This window comes from Acipenser ruthenus, chromosome 4, assembly GCF_902713425.1.
Source record: "Acipenser ruthenus chromosome 4, fAciRut3.2 maternal haplotype, whole genome shotgun sequence".
Lineage (NCBI taxonomy): Eukaryota > Metazoa > Chordata > Actinopteri > Acipenseriformes > Acipenseridae > Acipenser > Acipenser ruthenus.
Genome location: NC_081192.1, coordinates 21,091,381 through 21,104,147, shown reverse-complemented (window position 1 = coordinate 21,104,147; position 12,767 = coordinate 21,091,381). Strand labels below are relative to the sequence as shown.

At 37.6% G+C, this 12,767-nt stretch overlaps 1 protein-coding gene across 1 annotated transcript; it reads right to left on the bottom strand.

The window, feature by feature from the left end:
• Positions 1-1,270: 1,270 nt before the first annotated feature.
• On the bottom strand, positions 1,271-10,180 carry LOC117399843 (delta-type opioid receptor-like). Its single transcript, XM_033999254.3, has 4 exons — positions 9,616-10,180; positions 8,885-9,134; positions 4,416-4,768; positions 1,271-2,927 (listed from the first exon to the last, which is right to left on the bottom strand). The coding sequence occupies exons 2-4, from the start codon at positions 9,121-9,123 to the stop codon at positions 2,401-2,403; spliced, it is 1,119 nt and encodes a 372-aa protein (XP_033855145.1). The 5' UTR covers positions 9,124-9,134; positions 9,616-10,180; the 3' UTR covers positions 1,271-2,400.
• Between the last annotated feature and the right edge of the window lie 2,587 nt (positions 10,181-12,767).

The following is a 12,767-nucleotide window of genomic DNA, read 5'->3' as shown; positions in this document are numbered from 1 at the left end:
TTCTCAGATTGCTCATTTCCCTAGTTGTCGCACTAAGAAATCCAAAAAAATAGGTTTCAATCCTATTTATTTCACGTTGCTCCAGTGTCACCCCTGTGTTGTCTGTGGTGTGAAAGATACTTATCAAAAGTATAGGTTCTATTAATTTTGTCGCATCACTGCACATTTTCGCTTGTCGCATCGTATCTGGTCTGTAGCGCCCTGGAGTGTATCTGGTATGTACTCCAGTATATGGGAATCCCTGCCCGTCGCTATAATGTACATCATTTATGTATGTAGAAGGATACTCATTACCACATCTCCCCTGACACAATTAAGATAAAATGCCCAGTCAAAAACTGTACATTATTCTCTCTATATGTTTTGAAGGAAACATGTTTCATTAACAAGTCAACAATCACTCGTAATTACCATTTTGATAAAATATTAGCAAGTAATTTTGTATTATTTAATCGTATTACACCAACCTCCAACCTAAACCTAATCATTATTAACAGTTATTAATGTGTAACAGAAAATATGCAGGTAATTAGTGGAATTTGTTGCTTAAAATACAGTTTGAATTTCTCTATACAAGTATTGGTTTGTAGATATTTCCTAAAAGCTTTATCAAGCTTGAAATGTACTTTTTTTTTTTTTTTACTGTGCATTTAATAACATTTTTAAAACTAGACTGACTAAACATATTATACAGTCAAATGAGTTTTAAAGCCCTCTGTCAAATTCAGTTTAACATTCTTGTGCGGTAGCGACAGGAACAGGATTCACTACTTGATTGGTTGGTTTTGAGTCTTGTTTGGAGGATCCAGCCAAGGATAGTATTGTAGACCAATTATGTTTTTGCTCAACATTTGCTGTCCAATAGCTGCGAATCGAGCTCTCATTACAGTGTCCCGTTACAGACATGAATTCTTTTGTCTCCATACTAGCGTCAGCTACAATGTTGTCAGTTTAGCTGTAAGCAGGAATGTAATTTTAAAAAAGCTGGTATACACGCGGATTGATTTTAAATTTGAGATTCACAGTTGGTGCTGAGACATTCCAGCGGGCATGTACCGTCTACTACAGTCCACTAAAGCTGGAAGCTGATTGGCTGATGGTACAGAATCGTTTTCTAATTTATAGTAACCGCTGATAGTGATGTGATACTACATCTGAAATTCCTTTGTTTCAGACACTGTAACTTGTATCAGATAGAAATGATCTCACATTAAAATAAGCTATACTGTTTAGTTATTCTTATATATATATATATATATATATATATATATATATATATATATATATATATATATATATTAGTATATGGTGCTGTGTAAGACACAAGCTGTTTTTTACCCACTCCAGGTCAGGTCAAAGCCACTCGTGTGCAGCCGCTTTGACTTCCTGAAATGGATATCAGTCTTTCACAGCACCCTATATAATATTCTACGAATGATAAAAACAACAAGGGGCCACAAACAAACAAAAATTAAAATATGATATCCTATGTAGTGAGGAGATCCTGGAATAGGAAAATGTTAACTTAAGCCCCTTTCACACTGGCACCTCTGCCTGGGTCCTGACCCGTGTTCTGGCTATCCGGGTTACAATCCTGCATAGTGTGAAACCACGTACCTGGGTCGTACCCGGGTTAACCCGGGTCCCATCAACCCACCTCAGGATGTGGGTTGACACGCTTTGACCCGGGTTGAGCGAAACAAAATGCATGACGGCCGACGCAATAACAAACAGCCACGCCTGCGTGAAGATTTCACTTCCACAAGGAACGTTTTTGTTTATTCTGTTTAGCCATATTTTTGTTTCTTGAGACACACCATCAACCAGATTGCAGCAGGGATAACAAATAATTTGCTCTAATCAACATTTGGGCCGATGGTTCAATCCAGAGAAGCTTGGATGGAAGTGTCTGTAACAAGCTGCTTCCAGGGAATTGATACGCACATTATTTACTTGCGTCTGTTACCCAGGTCAGCCCTGCTTTATCAAAAGCAGTGTGAAATCGCGTAGCCGACCCACATGACAGCGGATCCTGACCCAGGTTGCTTCTGACCCGGGTAGAGCATGCCAGTGTGAAAGAGGCTTAAAATGTCTGAATAGCAAGATAAATATAACTCCGTTGCTGGAATTAAAACGGTTACATAACAGCATTCTGTATAGCTTTGCAACATTCAGAAACTGATCTTGGTATGTCACAAACATTGAATTTAAATTAATTCATTTTTGGATTAACACTTTTTATCCACCTTTTATGTTCATTTTGACACGTGAGGTTTATTCTCAGTGAACAGTGGGGGATGCTACTAGTATCATTTAGAGTGCAGAAGTTATCTGAGTTAGTCCTAGATCACGTGAATCTTCTGTTCCGTGAGGGGAGAAAGAGGACATTTCCACTGCTAGTCATAGTGGTTTCCTGGTTCCATCAGCATTTTCCTGATGATAAGTTGGATTGTGGACAGTACTCCTCACCCTGCTGGCACTCTGGCGATCTGTTTTTTGCTTTGAAGGGATGCAGAAGTCTTTAAAACATCTTTTGAAGTTTTTATCCAAGAATGTGTAAAGAATGGGGTTCAGGCTGCTGTTGGTGTAGCCAAGCGCCACACAGAAAAAGTAGGCCGCCATCACAGATGTGGTTTCAGGAATATTTGTTAATACCTTGACCAAAATGAAAATATGTATGGGAGTCCAACAGATGATGAAAATAGCCACCACCACTAACACCAGCTTTGTAATGCGACGCAAGTTTCGGTCCTTCTCCCTGGAGCCAGACAGCAGTCGGACGCTCTTCAGCCGCAGGATCATTAAAGTGTAGCACACTGAAATGATGAGAACTGGCACAACGAATGCAAAAATGAACACACAGATTTTCATGAGGGTGTCCCAGTACACATACGGTTCTGGAAACTGCAGAGCACATTCTGTGGTACCTGTGTATAAACAAAACAAAAACCAAACTTGAATATGTTAAAATAGAAAACCAGATCAACTGCCCAATTAAAGTTGCAAAATAATGTTTCTATTGATCCTATATACTGTTGCCACTATTAAAAAAAAACAAAAAAAAAAGTTTATTGCAATATTTAAACTACGTGCCTTAATGCCCTATTCATATTTTCTCCAATCCAGTTTAATGTTTGTGTGTACAAATTGCACGGTCACTAAAATTATATATATATATATATATATATATATATATATATATATATATATATATATATATATATATATATACATATATATATATATATACACACACACAGATGAACCCATTTTATATCACCTTGCTTAATATTATGCCTCATTTATTATCATGATTTTTCAAAAACCACTTGCCATGCACCATAGGTTCTTTGAGAAATTACCTCTCTTAATATCATCTCTCACAAACCTGCTAATTGTCACGTTTTGTGCAGCCAGTCAGATGCTGCGTGGCTGGGCTTTACTAAGTAACCACAAGATAGAATTAATTTCCAACACAACTAACAACCAATAATCATCTTGGCTGATAAATTGACATTTTGTTCAGCCTGTCAAATGCTGCGTGGGTGGTCTTAACGGGATAGATTTCAGTCACAAAACACCAACGTCACCAAATTTTCTTTAACAGTCATTCACAAAAAAAAAACACCCCAAGTGCAACGCCTAAATGATAGCTCTTATCAGTTGACAATTAATGCCTTTTTTAGATAGACACAAACTGTTTTGTTCCAGTTAATGATACAGTAAACTATATGCATTTGTTTAAATGTAAATAACTAAATTTAAAGTATTAAAACACTGCTCTTTAATTCACCGTTAGTTATTTTTTCTTCTCGCACTCGTAATGTGCGGTCATAAGAAAACATGAAACCCGGTTTATATCATGACCCACTTTATATCACAAATTATAAAATAGTTTAATGAAAGGAAATATGAACATGCTAAAGAGTGCATTTAAAACCAACTAAAGTTCTGTCTGCACCACTGGAAAACTCTCTCCAGTTCAACGAGTGTTACCTCGCAATAATCAACAACATAAGAAAGGTTACAAACGAGAGGAGCAGCTTGGTTAGGAGCTTATTTGTCCCAGAATCTCATCAAGCAGCTTCTTGAAGGATACCAGGGTGTCAGCTTCAACAACACTACTGGGGAGTTGGTTCCAGACTCCCATAGGGATAGCAAACACAGATGTATGTAATCCCTAAAACTAGAAATTGAGATAGCCAAAGCTGTCACTGCTTTTCATATGTATTATTTTTTTCTGTAAAAAATTGCTTTAGATCATCTAGGCAAGAGAACATCACTCCATTTGTTGAATAGAAACTCTCCAGAATCAAATGGATATTTTCCAGTTGTATTACAGCCACAGCCAGTGGCTATATTTGCATGTTCAGTTTGCAGGAAAACAGTGTGGTTATTAAATGTTGGCTACTTACCATGATTAGTTTGTGTGCTGCCCAGTATCAGTGCAGGTATACCAGCTGCTGATGAGAGTATCCAGATACAAACGTTAATTATTTTGGCCTTTACTGGTGTGCGAAAATCAAGGGCCTTTACAGGGTGGCAAACAGCAATGTACCGGTCGACACTCATCATGGTCAATGTGAAGATGCTGGTGAACATGTTATAGTAATCTATTGAAATAAATATTTTGCAGACTACTTCCCCAAAAGGCCATGTACCTAACAAGTAGTCCGTACTCTGAAAGGGCATTGTCGTGGTAACAAGAGCATCAGCCACAGCTAGATTAAAAATGTAGATGTTGGTAGCCGTTTTCATCTTTGTATATCTAGAAAAGAAAAAAAACAGATTATCCAGAGTTAATGAACTTCCATTTAATACTTGCTGGCTTTTAAATGGTTTTACTAATGCAATAGCGATAATACTTTTTAAATTGTGTCAACATCTTTTATTGTTTATTTATTTTACACACATACTGAAATTCACTAAATATAGTAAATATGATCCCAAAACACTGGAAAGCACTTGAACACAAGCTTTTGCTTGAAATTACATAAAGATGTATTTACATTTTACTAAGTTTCAATTTGCATTAATTTTAAGGACCACAAACACATGTGCTAAAGATTAAGTAGAGGGGTTCTGAAAAATACAGCGTTCCACAATATACTCATTTAAATATTTGTTGCGTCTTCTTAACATCTACACATGCAAGGGTGTAAGAATCAAAATAACATTGTTTTTATTAAATGTAAACGTCATCTGAACAATGCATTCTGTTCCGTCTTCATTTTACCTATTTTAATACTGTGCGAAGGCACCGAGGAACGTCTTTGGAATTGAAGCACTGATGCACCGAAGTAATGGGGCAAAGAGTGAGCCGCAGCTTCGAGGTCACGAGAGAGCCGAAGCACCATAGGGCACAGAGCCCTGAGGGCGTCTCACTCTGGAGTGCCAAGGCATGAGGGTGCCGAAGCACCAGGGGCATTGCGTGCACAGAGGCTCAGAGGGCACCGAAGCATCGAGGCAGCGAGCACCGAGGGCATTGATTCTAGAGCGCAGAGGCACAGAGGGCGCCGAAGCACAGAGGGCACTGTGTGCACCTAGGCTCTGAGGCCAAGAAGCACAGATTGGTGGCGAGCACCGAGGGCGTTTGATTCTAGAGCGTCGAGGCACCGAGGGCACCGAAGCACAGAGCAGCGACGAGCACTGAGGGCGTTGGACTCTAGAGCGGCAAAGCACCGAGGGCACTGTGTGCACCGAAGCTCTGAGGCCCTGTGAGTGCCGAAGCACCGAGGGCGTCTGGAGCGCTGAGTGCAACACCGGGGCACCGAAGGTCTGAGGTCCCAGTGGAGGAATTCACATTTTATTTTATTTTATTTTTGAAGCTGCAAATAGCAGGAGAGATTACCGACTTCCAGCAATATAAAATATTGCAGGGGAACTCCAGAAAACACGAAAGCGCTTTTTAATAGAGACTCAATCACAGCAACTGGACAGGTTAGTACCTTACCGCAGTGAGAAGCAAAAGAGGAAGAGGAAGTGGGACCGAGGACGTCACTCCCTGGAGTGGCCTATCGGCAGCTCTGACATAAAATGTTCTGTGAATACCTGACCAGTGTTAGGCATATCCCAAAAGTATTGTTGGTGGTCGTCTTCAAATTGAAAACATGTGACTAGATAACAGGTATCTTACTGTCTGTAAATAGTTCATATTGTAATGTTGATAACTTGCAGTATTCACTGTGAAGTCATTTTAGAGAATGGTTTATGTAAATAAAACTATGTCGCCTGCAATACCAGAGAATAGCTTAAGATACAGAATCAGAAATTTCACTAAAGGAGCATTGCGTTGAAAGAATGCAATCCTTAATGTTTATTTCTTGTTTTGTGAACTATAAAGGAGCTTCCATTGTATTTGCATGCAACTTACAGTTTTTAAAGCTAAGCGATTAGAAGATAATCTCTTACAGTGAAATCTATTGAAGTTGTTTTTTGACCAATTGCTCAAATGTTATTGCTAGTTCGTTGATAAAATGTTGTTGAATGTCTTGTTTGTTGTAACATTGTTTAATGTAATATTGACTGTGCAATTGTTTTTATGACTTTATTGCCTGCTTAATTGTTTGATATCCTGCATTGCTTGTTTTAACTTTTCTGAACGTATTAGATTGAATGCATGTTTAATAAAATTCCTTTTTAAAAAAAAATAAAATTCCTGGTAAATAATTTGCATGTGTAACAACCTTGATTAATGAACTTCAAATAGATTGTGGTCTATTTTTAGTTTATTGTAACATGTAAATCTACTATCGTTTTCAGAGAACGATATTGAGAAAAGGTTTATACATTTATAATAAAAGGTGGTTGTTTTAATTATAATTAACTGCCTACTATACCACCCACACCACCATCTGGCCTTGCATTCCACGTTGACAGCTTTTTTTAGATACATGTATACTGTATGATTCATCTCCCTTTACCATGGCAGGTGATCATTTTAATTTGTTTTTGTATGTTTTGCAAAATAAAATATCAATGTAAAACAGTTTGACAGAAATTGTACAAAAAAAAAATTCATAAGAAAGCTGCATGAATTCCTATTAAATTAAGTACCTCCAAAATATTCACATGCCATGATTATTGCAGACAATGTTCTTTAATTTTAATTGACACTGTCTTTGTGAAATGAGTTCATATTGTTTCTCTATGGGCAAATAAAACACCCATTCGTACCAACTGGCGATAACAACTTCACATCAAAACTGGATGATTTACATACTCTCCTCTAAGTTCTCTCGTCAAAAGCATTTCCAATGAACTGTTGTTGCGGCCCAAATCATAAATAGCCTGTTTTGCCTGAGGATGCCCAATAGAAGTAGGAAGCATACATGTCATATTCACGTGAAGGCTCAACAGCATGAATGCCATCAGCAGGGCTGTTCAGAACATATACTGTGTGATCTTTATGTTGCGAACCGCTTGAAACCCAGACTAGTGTATGCAGTACACAGGTGTGTCAGGTCTTCAACAGCCCTTTTCCAAGTAACTGCCAAGTCTGCACTGTTCAGTTTCTATCAGCTAATAAAGTAATTACCAGCCTGGACCAATAAGTACCATCTGTCTTCTTCAGTCTGTAGAAGACAGGGCCTATAAAGACTAGTAGCAGAACTTGGTGATTTTTTCCTTATTGTTTACCACTGGAAGTGATTGGGACTATAAAATATGTAAGGGTATAAAGCTTAGTGTTACTCTTACACAGAAAAATAAACCTTGTTATGGAAACTCCTTTATACTGTTTACACACCCCAGTTATTCTTACTCTTATCGTTCTACCTTTTAATAATGATTACTTAACCAATTCTCAAAAATATCATTAATTTGCCATTCATAACATTATCTGACACTACAAATGCTGCTCAAAAGACACCAGGATAGGACACAAGAGTCACTCTACTGTGTTATCCTCAGAACAGTGCAACGTGGACAATACAATATTTAGTGTGATTAAACAAGTAGATTCAGTGGATATAGTATACTGTGACTGCTCGTGTAAATCAGAGAATTCTCCCAGAATCCAAATTACAATATCTTGTAAACACATTCAGGCTACTCAGTCTCCTCACTTACTCTGGGTACCAAACACATATAATAAACCACTACTCCACAACATAACTGCATGGAACCATGTATGTATGCCTGCACTGTACATACATTACAAGCATATAGCAGCATTTGTCAGAATTGTTTTTGGATTAACTATTTCAAGCCATATTTACAGGCCAAGCTAAAAAAGCCTTGGGGGGGGGGGGGGGGGGGAGTTGGGGGTCAAAGACAAATGGCTGATGACCAATGCTGACTATGTCTAAAGCAAGTTTAATTTCATCTAGGATAAATGGGGGCCATTTTTGGTCAAATAAGTTTGATTTCTTTGCATCAGATTTATAATAAAATTGCTTTATAATTGGCATTGAGTGCATTCGTTTTCAGCTTTAATTTACTTTGCAAAAATTACTTCCATATAAAATCATGTGTTTCCATAATTTTTGCTGTGATAAGCGACTATGATGGACCTAAAGATACACTATTAATCTAGACTGTAGTATTGTGCAGTAGTGAATGTGTATACACGTTGTATTCAGTGTATATCAACTGAACGTTATTATCCCAAAAATATCTGGTTGAAAGACTGACAGGTAATAATTCTTTACTGCCCTGAGCTACTGTTTAGTCATTCTACCGAGATGAACCACTAAGGGGCACACGTGGCTTCAGAATGCATCATGCTACTGTTTAAAAGATGTACTGTACCAAAAGAAGTGTGTGTGTGTGTGTGTGTGTGTGTGTGTGTGTGTGTGTGTGTGTGTGTGTGTGTGTGTGTGTGTGAATATCAATGAACACAGCCAAGAACCGTACATACCGTTAAAAGAATATCATATCTCACCTGATAATAACATACATTACCAAGCAGTTACCTAGCAAGCCCACCACAAACACCACCGAGTAAACAGCAGTGATAATTGGAATAATTGGAGACATGGTGTGGTTTGTCCACTGGTTTTCATCGTAAGTGAAATTGTCAACGTCAAAATAGCCAGACAGCCAAGAGTTGTTGGTAAGACACTCTTCTGAGAAGCCTGACAAGCATTTATCTTCTTTAAAAATTTCCACTGGTGTGTCCATTGCGCCAGTATCTTAAGAAAAGTAACAACAAGGAAATTTACGTGCTTAGCACAGAGATCGCACGCAAAGGTATTCAAACAGTATTTAAAATGAAAGCGTACAGTACAGTGTCGTATTACATTACCTATAATAACTGTCATATATATTACAATACTTAACTCAAATGGATGAGAGCTGGACCAAATCATATGCTAAAAGTATTTGACTGCGCTCTGCATCATACCTGCACATAATTAAACGAAGTTAGCATTACAGTTGTCAAGTTTATTATGCCACTGGTCTACATTAATAAGTTATTACATTTGTTTTTAAAACAATGATATCTGCATTCTTTAAAATGTACAGATTTCAAATGAAAATGCACCTTAATTCGTTACATTTAAGCTATACCTTTAAAAAATATGCCGTCGAGTTTATCTTGACATTTGTGTTTGTTATTTGTAGGATCATTTAGATCAGGAACATGTGGGAATACAGATAATTATCTCTTACCTGTAGGCACGGTATTATCACAAAAATGCTTCTTCTGCACTGGTAGGTTTTAATCTTAGAAGAACCGCGTAGTGTTTTTTTTCCCAGCCTGTTGGAAGATGTGTCAGAAACTTTGTTGATTTTCGTAAGAAAAATTACCATTCTTCAGCACCTTACCGCTAGATGTACAGTACAGCGCTGACAGAATCACAGTCTCTTTCCACTAGTTCTTGCCTCTGCTGCTCACATGACATCAGAGCAATGACTATAGCCCAAAGACACATGTCCCCAGCTACTGAATACAGTACTGTAGGTGGGAAACCAGCAAAACTTCGCTTCACCCTTTAAATCTGTATTCTGCGTCCAGATCTATGTGGTAAGGATGGCGTGTGTGGGCGACGTTAAATGCAACACACAACGCAGTTTGTACGGAGTAAATGTGAGACGCTAGGCGCTCACTATTTATTAAATAATAATCAGAATTTAAATAAACACACAAATTAAACGGCACACGGGCAAAAACAAAACAAACACGGAACACAAGACTGGAATTGGTATGCTACAGCTGCAAGCATACGTATCATTTAAGTTCACATTACTCACGTCTTTCCACCTTCGAAACTCTCCCCCTTCACACTGGTAGAGCCAGGCTTTATATACTGTGGCTAGGAGGAGTTAATTAGACCATTATGATCAACTAACTCCTACTAGCCACATCGCACAAGAGTTCTAATTATGCGTGACCGTCAGCTAGCTCAATAAATCAATAGCTGAACAGTCACGCACTCACGCAGTAAAACTACTGAATACAAAATAACCAAACAATAACAAACAATAGCGAAACGCAATCTCACTCGTCCTCTATTTTAAATCATAGCGTTATATGGCGTTCTATCTGTCATAGTTACAGTAAATCAAATATACAATAATATTAATAATAATAATAATAATAATAATAACAGTGCACACATACTATATACAAAGGGGGCGGGGCTCCCCGTCACTATCATATAAGCATAACATATAGAAGCAGGTGTCGGTAACCATGTCTCGCACTGTTTTACGTTTAATGAGAGACTTGGTGTTCATTTATGTCCTAAATTTAATTCAATTTCATCAAATATGATAACTGAAAACAAATGAACACAACATGTGAATTCTTCTTCTTCTTCTTCTTCTTCTTCTTCTTCTTCTTCTTCTTCTTCTTCTTCTTCTTCTTCTTCTTAGTCATAGTAGTAGTCTTTGTAGTAATTTTTTTTTAAAAATCAGATGTATTTTATGTATGGAATCAGTAGATATTTTACGTACCTAATATGATCATTACAATTAAAAGCGGAAATGACATTGTCTTCCAAAATATGTTGCACAGAATTTGTTCTAGATCCATTGTACAGTTGAAATGTGCGTTTTGTTGTCAGCCATTCAAGTTTTGAGATGTGATTTGCTCATTTATTGGAACAGATGCAGACATTTCTAAGTTATTTCTTTTTCCAAGTGAGTAGTAATTGTTTGTCCTGATTGAAAACTGGGGTGTAAAAGTTATGTAAATTATTTTGGTTTACAAAATAATTTTTTCTGGAAATAAAACAAATCACTTAAAAGCATTAGGGCTGTCATCGCAGTTAACTTCTATGATTAGCGCGTGCATTTCTTAAGATATTATTTTTTTTAACACATATTAATCTCACTCCTCTTTTACCTTTTTAGCATACCCTATCACCACATTCAACTCGAGCGCATGCAACGCAATGAGATCAGTCAGCTTTTGCATAGAAAGTTAGTCATATAACTGCAATAATATAATGGAGCAAAATACTAAAAGTGAAAGACCTGTGAATGGAAAGAATATTAAAAATCAAATTCTGACATCTACTGTCAAATTGAAACTTTCAGTATCACAAATGTAGGCTACTAATATAATCTCAAGCACCATCTGTGTGCTAAACACGCGTTCACCTCTCAAAATGCGCTTTCTAGCAACAACTCAACAAGTGAAACCCGTCATTTTCGACAGAGTACACTTTTAGAAATTCAGGATCGCTGGAAGCCCATGAATCAAGCTAAGTATATATATATATATATATATATATATATATATATATATATATATATATATATATATATATATATATATACATACACACACAGTCACCTCCAAAATTATTGCCACCCTTGATAAAGATGATCAAAAAATACTGTATAAAATAAATAATACCAGTACTGAGCTATGTTGTAATTTTCCAACATGTGGAATATATTTGACTTTATTAATGATTCACTGGAATCAACCAAAATTACACATTTCTCAAATTATAAATTTATTTCCAAAAAAAATGAAGTGTCACAATTATTGGCACCCTTGTTTTCAGTACTTTGTGCACCCTCCCCTTGCAAGGATAACGGCACTGAGTCTTTTTATATAATGTTTAATGAGATTGGAGAACACATTGGGAGGGATCTTAGACCATTCCTCCATACAGAATCTTTCCAGATCCTTGATATCCTTTGGTCTGCGCTTATGGACTGCCCTGTTCAATTGAAACCCCAGGTTTTCAATGGGGTTCAAGTCCAGAGACTGAGATGGCCATTGCAAAATGTTGATTTTGTTGTTAATTAACCATTTCTTTATGGATTTTGATGTGTGCTTGGGGTCATTGTCTTTCTGGAAGATTCACTTGCGGCCAAGTTTCAGCCTCCTGGCAGAGGCGATCAGGTTTTTGGTTAAAATGTCCTGGTACTGGGTAGAGTTCATGATGCCGTTGACCTTAACAAGGGCCCCAGGACCAGTGGAAGCAAAACAGCCCCATAACATCAAAGATCCACCACCATATTTTACAGTAGGTATGAGGTTCTTTTCTGCACATGCATCCTTCTTTCGACGCCAAACCCACCGCTGGTGTGCGTGGCCAAAGAGCTCTATTTTCGTCTCATCTGACCATAGCACCCGGTTCCAATCGAAGTGCCAATGCTGTTTAGCAAACTCCAGGCGCTTATGTTTGTTGGTTGCTCTCAATAAAGGCTTTTTTCTGGCAACCCTTCCAAATAGCCTATTGGCATGGAAGTGGCATCTAATTGTAGATTTGGAGACTTGGTGATCCCAAGATGCAACCAAGTTCTGTAATTCTCCAAATGTGGCCCTTGGATTTCCCTTTGCCTCCCGAACCATCTGCCTC